General features: G+C 40.8%; 1 protein-coding gene across 1 annotated transcript in view; it reads left to right on the top strand.

The window, feature by feature from the left end:
- The window catches only part of chd7 (chromodomain helicase DNA binding protein 7), a 277,990-nt gene that overhangs the window by 163,985 nt on the left and 100,831 nt on the right, over window positions 1-13,174 (top strand). The window contains exon 12 of the mRNA XM_078540439.1: window positions 1,868-2,111. Coding sequence (XP_078396565.1) covers window positions 1,868-2,111 — 244 coding nt within the window. The remainder of the gene's footprint in view (window positions 1-1,867; window positions 2,112-13,174) is intronic.

The raw sequence follows: 13,174 nt of genomic DNA, 5'->3' as shown, positions 1-13,174 counted from the left end.
TCAGCTGCCTCTGCCAAGCCCTCCCTCCCACCAACCCATCTGGCCAAACTTCCTTTAGTGCTTCCCCTGGCCTTGACCTGATTTTCTCTAGTTTTTCTCCCTCCTCCCCTCATTCCCCCTGAACTCCACTTGTAGATGAAACCCACCTCGTTCTCTCGATCTGGTTCCCACTATTTATGGATCACCCAACTTCCCCTCCTGGCCCACATGATCATGGAAATTGTAAATGGTTCTCTGTCTTCAAGTCTTGTCTCTCTCTCTCTCCTTAAATCTGCCGTCATCACACCTCCCCTCAAAAAAACCAACCCTTGATCACACTGTCTTGCAAACTACCATCTCATCTCCAACTTCCTTTCCCTCCCCACCATCCTTGAATGTGTTGTTCCCTCACAAATCCATTCCCATTTTTTCCACAACTCTGTTTGAATCTCCCTACAATTAGGTTTTCTCCCCTGCCACAGTACCAAAACAGGTCTTATCAAAGTCAGAAATGACATCTATGAGACTATGACAATGGTAAACATTCCCCCTCATTCTTCTCAACCTGTTTGCAGCCTTTGACACAGTTGACCACACCATCCTCCACCAGTGCTCCCTCTAATTTCATCCAGCTGGGTGGGATTGCTCTCATGTAGTTCCATTCTTATATATCCAGTTGTAGGCAGAGAATGACTTGCAATGACTTCTCTACCTCCTCCCACACTTACTTCTGGTGTCCCCCAAAGACCTATCCTTGGCCCCCTCCTAATTCTTATCTACATGCTGCCCCTTAGCGACATCAACCGAAGGCACAGTGTTAGCTTTCACATGTGCATTGATGACAACCAGCTCTCCCTCATCACTACCTCTCTCAATTCCTCGATTGATGCTAAATTATCGGACTGCTTACCTGACATCCAGTACTGGATGAGCAGAAGCTTCCTCCGGTTAGATGTGGGGAAGACTGAAGCCATTGTTTTTGGTCCTAACTCCAAACTCTGTTCCCTAGCTGTCAACTCCATCCCTCTCCCTGGCAAGAGTCTGAGATTAAACCAGTCCGCCCGTGACCTTGGTGTCACATTTGATCCCGAGATGAGCTTCTGACCTCACATTCATGCCATCACTAAGATCACCTATTTCCACCTTCGTCCCTGCCTCAGCTCATCTGCTGCTGAAACCCTCATTCTTGCCTTGTTACCTATAGATTTGACCATTCCAACACACTGCTGGCTGGTCTCCCACACCTTCCCCTCTGAAAACTTGAAGTCATGTCTGTGTCTTAACACACCGCAAGTCCCATTCAGCATCACTCCTGTGCTTGTTGGCCTACATTGGCTCCAGTCAAGCAATATCTTTAAAGTTCTCATCCTTGTTTTCAAATTCCACTGTGGTCTCACTTCTCCCTATCTCTTGTACTCTGCTTCAGCCCCACAACCTTCTGAGATATCTATGCTTCTCTAATTCTGGCCTCTTGTGCATCCCCAATTTTAATTTTGTACTATTGGTAGCCGAGCTTTCAGTTGCTTAGCCTCCAGGCTCTGGAATACCCTCACTACACCCCTGCCTCTCTACCTCACTTTTCTCCTTCAAGAGACTCCTTAAAATTCTTTGACTGAGCTTTGATCATCTGACCCAATATTTGCTAATTCATTACATTAAAGGCGGCATATAAATACAAATTGTTGATGGCACTGTGTAGAAAATTAGAAAAGCACTTGAATTATGAGTGTTGCTGAGATAACATTTATTTGCATTGGTATGTATTTCTGCAATGCCTGTTGTGCTTTAATGGGATAGCTAAGACTATGGAAACAGTTATTACGCTGGGGAAAATGTTGTAACATTACAGCTTTCATTATAAAGACTTCTTATGTCTTTTTTTTTCCAGCCAAAACTGTATATTGGCCGATGAAATGGGGTTAGGGAAGACTATCCAATCTATTACATTTCTGTATGAAATGTACTTGAAGGGAATTCATGGCCCCTTCCTGATTATTGCACCCCTTTCCACAATCACTAATTGGGAGAGGGAGTTCCACACTTGGACAGCAATGAATGTGACTGTGTACCATGGCAGCCAGGCTAGCCGCCAAATGATTCAGGCTTATGAGATGTACTTCCGGGATGCTGAGGTAAGAATGGCAAGTTACAGAAAATCCTAATTTATGTACACTTAAACCTGTAGTAAACACAACATTAAAAATGAATTATTATAGAGCAATTTTCCCAGACCAAAAAATGTTTCACATGGAAAGTTTTTGTTAAACTCTTGAATATTGAAGTATTTGCAGTGGAAAACATTTCTTTCGATACAGATTCATGTTGATTTTTCTAATATATTTCATTGACGCTGATTCCTGGTTAATCAACTGTCATTCTTTGTATTTCTTTTTAATTGTGTCACAGCTGTCTGTCCCTTTGGTGTGAACAAGCTAATTGATATTGGTAACCAAAAGGATCCATGTTACTGACAAAACTAATGGGCATAAAACTCACTCTTGCTCCTAATCATAAGGACAAATGAGGGAGATCATTTAGTGCATTTGCATTATAATTCTATAGAAACCTACAATTTTTTTATCTTTCTTCTCCTCCGTGCCACAGCATCTAATGAATATTTAGATGTTTAAAGTTTTTGGAGGTTCGCTAAACTGCTCAGTTAGTCACTCTCTGCATCACACATGCTTCCTCAGCTCATTTATTATTCATTCATGGGATGTGAGCTACACCAGCATTTATTGCCCATCCCTAATTGCCCTTGAAGTTTCAAGTTATGTTCCACTTTCCTGGAGTTGTGATTTAAAAGTAGTGTCACAGAATGACAGGATTCTTACGGCACAGAAGGAGGCCATTTGGCCCACTGTATCTGCACTGGCTCTCCAAATGAGCAATTCATCAAGTACCATTATGCCACCTTTTCCCCATAACTCTGCACATTCTTCCTTTTTAGATAACAGTCTAACTCCCTTTTGAATGCTTCAGTTAAAACCGCCTCTACCACACACACACAAGCAGTGCATTTCAAACCCTAACCACTCGCTGGGTAAAAAAGTTTCTTATATGAGTTTTGCTTCTAATTATTATAAATCTGTGCTCTCTCTTTCTGGGTCCTTTCACAGGTTCTCCCTATCCACTCTGTCCAGACCCTTCATGATTTTGAATATCAAATCTCTTCTCAGCTTTTCTTTCTCGAAGGAAAACGGCCCTAACTTCTTCAATCTACCTTCATAACTGAAGTTCCTCATGCCTGGAACCATCCTCATGAATATTTTCTGCACACTCTCTAATGCCTTCACATCCTCACTAAAACATGGCATTCAGAATGGATGCAATACTCCAGCTGAGGCCGAACTAGTGACTTATACAAATTCAACATAACCTCCTTGCTCTTGTAATCTATGTCCCTATTAATGAAGCCCAGGGTACTGTATGCTAGATACTATTAACTGCTCTCTCAACCTGTCCTGCCACCTTTAATTATTTATGCACGTATACACCTAGGTCCTTGTGCTCCTGCACCCCTTTAGAGTTGTACCCTTTATAAATATTATATTATCTTGCTTTTCAATTTTAAACCCATCTAGTATCTGAATTCTTGTCTTTTACCAGGGTAAAATGTAATGTAAAATATATAAATAATAAATAAGTGTAGTAGCTGTTGTACTGTAGGCAACCCATTCATGATTTCAAACACCTCTATCAAATCTCCCCTTAACCTCCTGCTATAAGGACAACCCCAGCTTCTCTTAGTCTCTCCACGTAACTGAAGTCCTGCACCCATGGTACCATTCTAGTAAATTCCTTCTCCAAAGCCTTGACATCCTTCCTAAAGTGTGGTTTTAGAATTGGCCACAATATTCCAGCTGAAGCCTAACCAATGTTTTTGTAAGGGTTTATTGTAACTTTATTATTTATTTATATTTATTTATTATAATTATTTGTTATACCCTTTCAGAAATTGTCTTTCCATGTTCTGTCTGCCAAAGTAATTAACTTCACATTTCTCTGCGCTGAACTTCATCTGATACTTATCTGCCCATTCCACCAACTTGTCTTTTTGAAGTTCTAAACTGTCCTCTCAGTTCACAATGCTTCCAAATTTTGTATCATCCGCAAACTTTGAAATTGTGCCCTGTACACCAAAGTCTAGGTCATTGCTATAAATCAGGAAAAGCAAGGGTGCCAACACTGAACCCTGGGGAACTCCACTGCAAACTGTCCTCCAGCCCGAAAAACACCCATTCACTGTTTCCTGTCATTCAGCCAATTCCGTATCCATGTTGCTACTGTCCCTCTCATTCCATGAGCTATAAATTTGTTCATAAGTCTGTTGTGTGGCAATGGAAGCCCATGTACACCACTTCAACAGCATTGCCCTCATGAACCCTCTCTGTTACCTCTTCAAAAAAACTCCAAGTTAGTTAAACATGATTTTCCCTTAAGAAATCCATGCTGACTTTCCCTAATTGTCCATGCGACTATTAATTTTGTCCCGAATTATTGTTTCTAGAAGTTTCCCCACTACTGAAGTTAAACTGACTGGCTGGTAGTTGCTGGGTTTATCTTTGCACCCTTTTTTGAACAAGGATGTAACGTTTGCAATTCACCAGTCCTCCGGGACCACCCGAGCCTAAGGAAGACTGAAAAATTGTGGCCAGTGCCCCTACAATTTCCACTTTCACTTGCCTCAGTATCCTTGGATGCATCTCATCTGATCCCTGGTGCCTTATCAACTTTAAGTACAGATAACCTATCCAGTTCCTCCTGCTTTTCAATTTTAAACCCATCAAGTATCTGAATTCTCATCTTTTACCTAAACCTGGGTAGCATCATCTTTTGTAAAGAAAGATGCAAAGTGTTGGTTTACTAATCAGCTATGCCTTCTATCCCCAGGTTTAAATTCCCTTTTTAGTCCCTAATCGGCCTTACTACTACTCCTATCTCTATTTATATGACCAAAGACGACTTTGGGATTCCTTTTATGCTAGTTAACTATCTCTTTACATACTCCGTCTTTGCTTCCTTTATTTGCTTCTTCATCTCTCCTCTGACCCTTTTATATTCAGCTAAGTTTTCGATTGTATTTTCTACCCAACAACTGTCATAAGCACACATTTTCTTCTTTATCTTAATTTCTATCTCCTTTGACATCCAAGGAGCTCTGGATTTGTTTGCTCTACCTTTCCCTTTCGGGAAAATATACTGAATCACCGCCTCTTTGAAAGTAACTCATTGATCAGCTGCAATTTCTCCAGCCAACCTTTGACTCCGATTTATTTGGCCGAGATCCATCCTTACCCCATTGAAGTTGGCTTTTCCCCAGTTAGGTTTTCTTTCTTTGGACTGTTCTTTGTCCTTTTCCAGCCTAAAACGCATGATACAATGATCACTGTCCTCTAAATGACCTCTTACTGACACTTGAGCTACTTGGCCTACCTCATTCCCAAGAACCAGGTCTAGCAGTGCCTCCTTCCTCATTGCACTGGAAACATAATGCTGAAGATAATTTTCCTGAACGCACTTGAGTACGCTGGATTTACTTTTTCTCCTTACTTAGTACCTCAACCCCATAAGGTCCTCTGTAAGTCTTCTGCTTTTGGGGCTGAAAATTCTGTAACTTTCTTGCCTTTCTTTATTCAGTTCTCTGAACTAACAGTCAATCTCCTGGCTACTTCTCAGCTCAGCACTGCCCCCAGAACATGAATATTTCCCTGTTCTCATTGAGCAAACTAATTTTAACAATGCGTATCTGATTAAGTGCATGTTTTTGAAACGTCAAAAGTGGGCATTTCCAAAAAAAGCATGTTCTGTTGTCAATTTGCAGATCCTCAAGTTCACAATGACAATTGCATTCCAGTCTCTTTTTCAAATTGGCTACATTCTAGGATTCACAGAACTTTGCATAGTTTTGCATTACTTAAATCAACATACATATGCTCTGAAGCTTGAGAAAACAAATAATTCCATATTAAATCAGATTTGTTGTTAGTAAGAACATAAGAAATAGGAGCAGGAGTAGGCCATTCGGCCCCTCAAGCCTGCCCTGTCATTCGATAAGATCATGGCTGATCTGCCCCAGGCCTCAACTCCTCTTCTATGCCAGTTCCTCATAGCCTTCAACTCCCTGATATTTCAAAAATCTATCTATCTCCTCTTTAAATACTTTCAGTGACCTAGCCTCCACAACTCTTTGAGGTAGAGAATTCCAGACATTCACTATCCTCTGAGAGAAGAAGTTCCTTCGCATCTCAGTTTTAAAATGAGTGTCCCTTTATTCTGTAACTATGTCTCCTAGTTCGAAGTTCCCCCACTCATGGAAGCATCTTCTCAACATCTACCCCTCAGAATCTTGTACGTTTCAATAAGATCACTCCTTATTCTTCTAAACTCTAATGAATAAAGGCCTAACCTGTTTAGCCATTCTTGATAAGTCAATCGCTTCATCCCAGGAATCAGTACTCCAGATGCAGCCTCACCTACACCTTGTACAGTTGTAACAAAACTTCCCTATTTTTAAACTCCAACCACCTAGCAATACAGGCCAAAATTCCATTTGCCACCTTAATTACTTGCTGCACCTGCATGCTAACTTTTTGTGTTTCATGCACGAGAACACTCAGATCCCTCTGTGTTGCATTTTTTTGGAGTCTCTCGCCATTTAAATGATAGTCTGCCTTTTGATTCTTCCTACCAAAGTGTATGACCTCTCACTTTCCTACATTAAACTCCATCTGCCAAGTTTCGCCCATTCACTCAACCTATTTATATCCCCTTGCAGATTCCTTATGCCCTCATCACAACATACCTTCCCACCTATTTTTGTATCGTCAGCAAATTTAAATACATTACACTGTGCCCCCTCCTCCAAGTCATCAATATAGATAGTAAATAATTGAGGCCGACTGGTCCTTATGGAACTCCACTGATTACATCTTTCCAACGTGAAAAAGACCCATTAATCCTGACTCTGTCTTCTGTGTGTTAACTAATCCTCAATCCATGCTAATACATTACCCCCAATACTGTGAGCTCGTATCTTGTGCAATAACCTTTTATGCGGCACCTTTTCAAATGCCTTCTGGAAATCCAAATACACTACATCTACCACTTCCCCTTTGTCAACTCTGCTTGTTATATCCTCAAAAAACTCTAGCAAAGTTGTCAAAAATGATTTCCCTTTCATAAAACAGGTTGACTCTGTTTGATTGCGTTAAGCTTTTCTAAATGTCCTGCTATTTCTTCCTTAATAATGAACTCTAGGTGCCTAATTGTTTCTCGTAAAATACTTGCACCGTTCCTAAAGATACTATTTTCAAAAGAAAACACTGCACGCAAAGGAATACTGAGGTCTTGAAATTTTGTAATAATCCATTAAAGCTTCAATCAGGGAGTTGAAAATAGCACAACATTTTGATTTCATTCATTTCTTCATCGCGCTGCTGGCCAACTATTATCTTATAGATATATGCACTTTTGCCATTGTAGGTCTGAAACTTGCAATGTAATTTTGCAACCCCTTTTTTAAAAAAAATGTTTCTTCAGCTACTGTTCTAACATTTTTTCTCGCACTCTGCTTTCAACATTGATCTGTTCATACTCAGAAGAAATTTTCCAGAAGTCATTTCAGTCAATTTGAACAGAATGTCATAAGTTTGTCCAGAGCTTAATTTGTTCTATCTTGTTTTTCACTTTCACTATTGGCACAGTACTACTTGTTATTGTATGGTGAATGTTTCTTTTTTTGAAACATCAAAAGTGGGCATTTCCAAAAAAAAAAGCAAGTTCTGGGGTGTCATTGCAGAACCTCAAGTTCACAATGATGATTGCATTTCTGTCCCTTTTTCAAATCGACTACATTCTAAGTGATTCACAGTGCTTTCCAAGGTTTTGCAAGTGATTTGTGCATACAGTACATTGGGTTTCTCATTTTAAAATGATAAAAGCCTAAGTACTAGCTGGATTGCAAAATATTGGATTACCTTCTGGTTTGAGGAATGGATGAGTTATTACATGTATCACAATGAGCATTCCATATGTGCTGTGGAGTTTTTGTGCTTATCAGCATGAGGGGTGTTGATGCTGGGTGATAAAACATTTTCTGTTTCGGGCACCGATGTCTTTTCAAGTGCTCTCAGGTCAGGATTAGTGCAGTTAGATGGAACATTCAAATTCTACTGCACTAACTTTACACTTTAATCCTTACATTAGCTTATTGCCACTTGATCGCTGAAAATGGTTGGGTCTAGAGCAATACCTTGTGGAGCTCCTGTAACCCTTCCCTGGGGCTGGGATGATTGGCATCCATTATCCACAACTATCTTCCTTTGTGCTAGGTATGATTCTAATAAGTAAAGAGCTTTCCCCTGATTCCCATTGACTTCAATTTTGCTAAGGCTGCTTGATGCCACAATAAGATGTGAGGCAGTAATCAGCAGTATTGGCTTTGTTCAGCTTGTTGTGGACAGGACAAAGCTGTGCAATTTTACACCTTGTTAGGTGGATGCCACAGTTGTAACTGCACTGGTACAGTTTGGTTAGGGTCGCAGCTAGTTCTGGAGCACAAGTCTTCAGTATTACAGCCAGGATGTTGTCAGGACTACAGCCTTGGCTGTATCCAGTGAGTTCAGCAATTTCTTGATATTATTTGGAGCGATTTGAATTAGCTACAGACTGGCATCTGTGATGCTGGGAACCTCTGGAGGAGGCCTAGATGTTTTATCCACTCATTACTTCTAACTGGAGTTACAAATGCTTGAGTCTCGTCTTTTGCACTGTACTGGGCTTGCCGTCATTGAGAATGAGAGTGTTTGTTGAGTTCCCTCCTGTCAGTTGCCTACTTGTCCACCACCATTCATAGCTGGATGTGGCAGATCTGCAGAGCTTTGATGTGATCTGTCGGTTGTAGGATCACTTAGCTCTGTCTATAACATGCTGTTTCTGATGTTTAGGTTTCATATAGTCCTGTGTTGTAGCTTCGCCAGGTTGGCAGCTTTTTTTTTGGAAGCTCCTATTGCATCTGCTTCCAGCACCCTTTCAGGCAGTGCATTCCGGATCATAACTTGCTGCATTTTAAAAAATCTCATGTCCAGTGCTCTTTTTGCCTCTGTGTACTTTGATCACTGACCCACTGCCACACAGTCTCTCCTTATTTACCCTTAAAAGAAATAAATGCTTGCATTTGCATAGTACCTCAGGACATGCTGCAGCATTTTCCATGAAGGAAGTACTTTTGAAGTGTAGTTAATGTTGCATTGTAGACAACCCATTAATGATTTCAAACACCACTACAAATCTCTCCTTAACCTCCTGCTGCAAGGACAATCCCAGCTTCTCTAGTCTCTCCACATGACTGAAGTTCTGGATCCATGGTACCATTCTAGTAAATTCCTTCTGTCAAGGCTTTGAAAAACACCACACTTTAGGAAGGATGTCGGAATTGGCTGCAATATTCAAGCTGAGGCCTAACCAATGTTTTTGTAAGGGTTTAGTGTAACTTACTTGTTTTCGTACTTTGCTGGGATTTTTTCTATGAAGTATACCACGTAACTTTTTTAAAACAACATTCTCAATGTCTTCTCCTACCTTCGAAGATTTGCCTGCTTCCACCCCAGTTTCTGTTTTTGTACCCCCTTTACAATTTAACAGTTAGTTCATCTTGGTGCTCCTCATTCCTTCTGCCAAATGAATAATTTCACACCACTGCATTAAATTTAATCTACTATGTGTCTGTCCATTTCACCAGTCTGTGAAGTGTATTACTATCCTGATCCCTGGTTATGAACATACAAGATAGGAGCAGAAGTAGGCTATTTGGCCCTTCAAGCCTGCTCCACTATTCATTAAGATCATGGCTGATCTGTTTGTGTTTCGAATTCCACATTCCCATCTACCCCCAATAACCTTTGATTCCCTTGCCTAACAAGAATCTAATGACCCCTCCTCCACCACCTTCTGAGACGAGAATTCCAAAGTCGCACAACTCTCTAAGGGAAAAAATTTCTCCTCACCTCTGTCCTAAAAGGGTGACCCCTAATTTTAAAACAGTGCCCCCTAGTCTGGACTCACCCACAAGAGGTAGCATCCTTTCCATGTCCACCTTGTCAATACTGTTTGGGATCTTTTATACTTCAATCAAGTCACCTCTCTCTCTTCTAAACTCCAGTGTGGAAACAAGCCCAGTCTGTCTAACCTTTCCTCATAAGACAACCTGCTCATACTAGGTAACAATCTAGTAAACCTCCTCTGAATCACATTTACATCCTTCCTTAAATAAGGAGACCAAAACTGCACATAATATTCGAGATGTGGCCTCACCGATGCCCTCTATAGCTGAAGCATAACATCCTTACTTTTATGTTCAATTCCTCTTGCAATAAAGGATAGCATTCCATTCATCGTCTTAATTACTTACTGAACCTGCATACTAACTTTTTGTGACTGATGCACTGGAACACCTAGATCCCTCTGCACTTCAGAATTCTGAAGCTGTTTTCTGATTAAGTAATACTCTGCTTTTTTATACTTTCTGCCAAAGTGAACAACTTCACTTTTTCCTACATTATACTCCATCTGCCAGACTTTTGCCCACTCACTCAACCTATCTATATCCATCTGCAACCTCGTTATGTCCTCTTCACAACATACTTTCTTACCTATCTTTGTGCCATCTACAAATTTAGCTACCATGCGTTCACTCCCCTTACCTAAGTCATCGATGTAAATTGCAAAAAGTTGAGGCCCCAGCACAGACCCCTGTGGGAGTCCAATCGTCACATCCTGCCATTCAGACAAAGATCCATCTATGCATGCTCTCTGTTTTCTGCCAGCCAGCCAATTTTCTATCCATGCTAATTGGTTACCCCCCTACACCATGAGCTTTTATTTTCTGCAATAACCTTTGATGTGGCACCTTATCAAATGCCTTCTGGAAATCCAAGTACAGCATGCCTTCAGGCTCCCCTTTATACACAACGCATGTTATTCCTTCAAAGAACTCCAGTAAATTGGTTAAACATGATTTCCCATTCCCATGCTGACTCTTCCCAATTACCTTGAATTTCTCTAAGTGCCCAGCTATAACCTCTTTAACGATCGATTCTAACACCTTCCCCACAACAGGCATCAAGCTATAGTTTCCTGTTTTCTGCCTCCCTCTCTCCTTGAATAGAGGGGTTATGTTTGCTACTTTCCAGAATCTAGCAAACTTTGGAAAATTAATACCAATACACCTGCTACCTCATTAGCCACCTCTTTTAAGACCCTAGCATGAAGTTCATCAGGACCTGGAGAATTGTCAGCCCGCAGCTTCCTCAGTTTGCTCAGTACCACTTCCCTAATGATTGTAATTTCCTCAAGCTCCCCTCTTCTTTCCACCTCCTGATTAACAGCAGTTACTGGAATTTTTTTTTGTATCCTCTGTAGTAAAGAGAGAAGCAAAATATTTGTTCATTTCATCCATCATTTCCTTATTATCTACTATTAACTCCTCATTGTCACTCTCTAGAGGACCAACACTCACTTTACAAATACCTGTAGAAACTCTTGCTCTCCGTTTTTACATTTTTAGTTAGCTTCTCATACTCTAATTTCATTCTCCTGATTAACCTTTTAGCCATTCTCTGCTGTTCTTTATGTTGTGACCAAACATCTGACCTGCCATTCATCTTTGCGCAGTTATATACTTTTTCCTTATGTTTGATGCTTGCCTTAACTATTTTAGATAACCACAGATGATGGGTCCTCCCTTTAGAATTTTTCTTTATCATAGGCATATATTTATCTGAGCATTCTGAAATAGCCCCTTTAATGTCTCCCACTGCTTCTATATTGATCTATCCTCCAGCCTAGTGTCCCAGTTCATCAGCTAGCTCAGCTTTCATGCCCACAGAGTTGCCCTTATTTAAATCTAAAATACTAATCTTAGACCCACTTTTCTCCCTTTCAAACTGGATGTAAAATTCAATCATATTGTGGTCATTGCTACCTACCTTTATTCTGAGGTCATTAATTAATCCTATCACATTACACAATACCAAGTCTAATATAACCTGCTCCCTGGTTGGCTCCAGAACATGCTGATCTAAGAAACTATTTCGAAAGCATACTATGAACTCCTCATCCAGGCTACTACTGCCAATCTGATTTTTCCAGTTTATATTTAGATTAAAATCACACATGATTATCGCTGTCCCTTTATCACAAGCACCCAATATTTCTTCTTGTATACTTGGTCCTAAATTGTGGTTACAGTTAGGGGGCCTGTAGACCACTCCCACTAATTACTTATTTCCCCTACTATTCCTCATCTCCACCCAAACCAATTCTACATCCTGATCTCCTGAACCAATGTCATCTCTAACTATTGTACCAATGCCATCCTTGACTAACAGTGTTAACCCTCCACCCTTACCTTGCTTCCTACTCTTCTTGAATGTCATATACCCCTCAATGTTCAGGACCCATTCCTTGTCATCCTGCAGCCATGTCTCCATAATGGCTATCAGATCATATTTATTTACTTCAATGTGTGTTTTCAATGAATTTACTTTGTTATGGATGCTGCGCTCATTCTGATACAGAACCTTTAGTTTTGTCTTTTTGTTACCTTTGTAGCATCTAATCTTGACTATTGGTGCATTCTTAGGCTTTATCTCTCTGCCTCTTCCTGCTGTTCTATGGACCCTCATTTCCCATATTACTACTATGGCCTCCTGCCTCGAATCTACCCCATGATTTGCCACATCGACCCAAGCTTGATTCCCCCCACCCCCCGATTAATTTAAAGCCCTCCCTATTTCCCTAGTTATGCGATTCACAAGAACATTCATCCAAGCACAGTTCAGGTGTAGACCACTTTCCACAGTACTGGTGCCAGTGCCTCATGAACCAGAACCCACTTCGTCCACACCAATCTTTAAGCTACGCATTCATCTCTAACCTTATTTGCCCTATGTCAGTTTGCACATGGATCAGGTAATAATCCAGAGATATTATCTTTGGAGTTCTGCTTCCTAATTTGGTAGCTAGCTTCTCATAACGACTATGCAGAACCTCCTTCCTTGTCCTGCATGTGTCATTGGCACCTACATGGACCATGGCGACTGGATCCTCCCCTCCCACTGTAAGTTTCCCTCCAGCCCTGAGCAGATATCCCAAACCGTGACACCAGGCAGGCCACAAAGCCTTCTGGACTCTT

This window comes from Cetorhinus maximus, chromosome 4 (genome assembly GCF_964194155.1).
Source record: "Cetorhinus maximus chromosome 4, sCetMax3.hap1.1, whole genome shotgun sequence".
Classification (NCBI taxonomy): Eukaryota; Metazoa; Chordata; class Chondrichthyes; order Lamniformes; family Cetorhinidae; genus Cetorhinus; species Cetorhinus maximus.
This window is presented reverse-complemented; position numbering and strand designations above follow the sequence as displayed.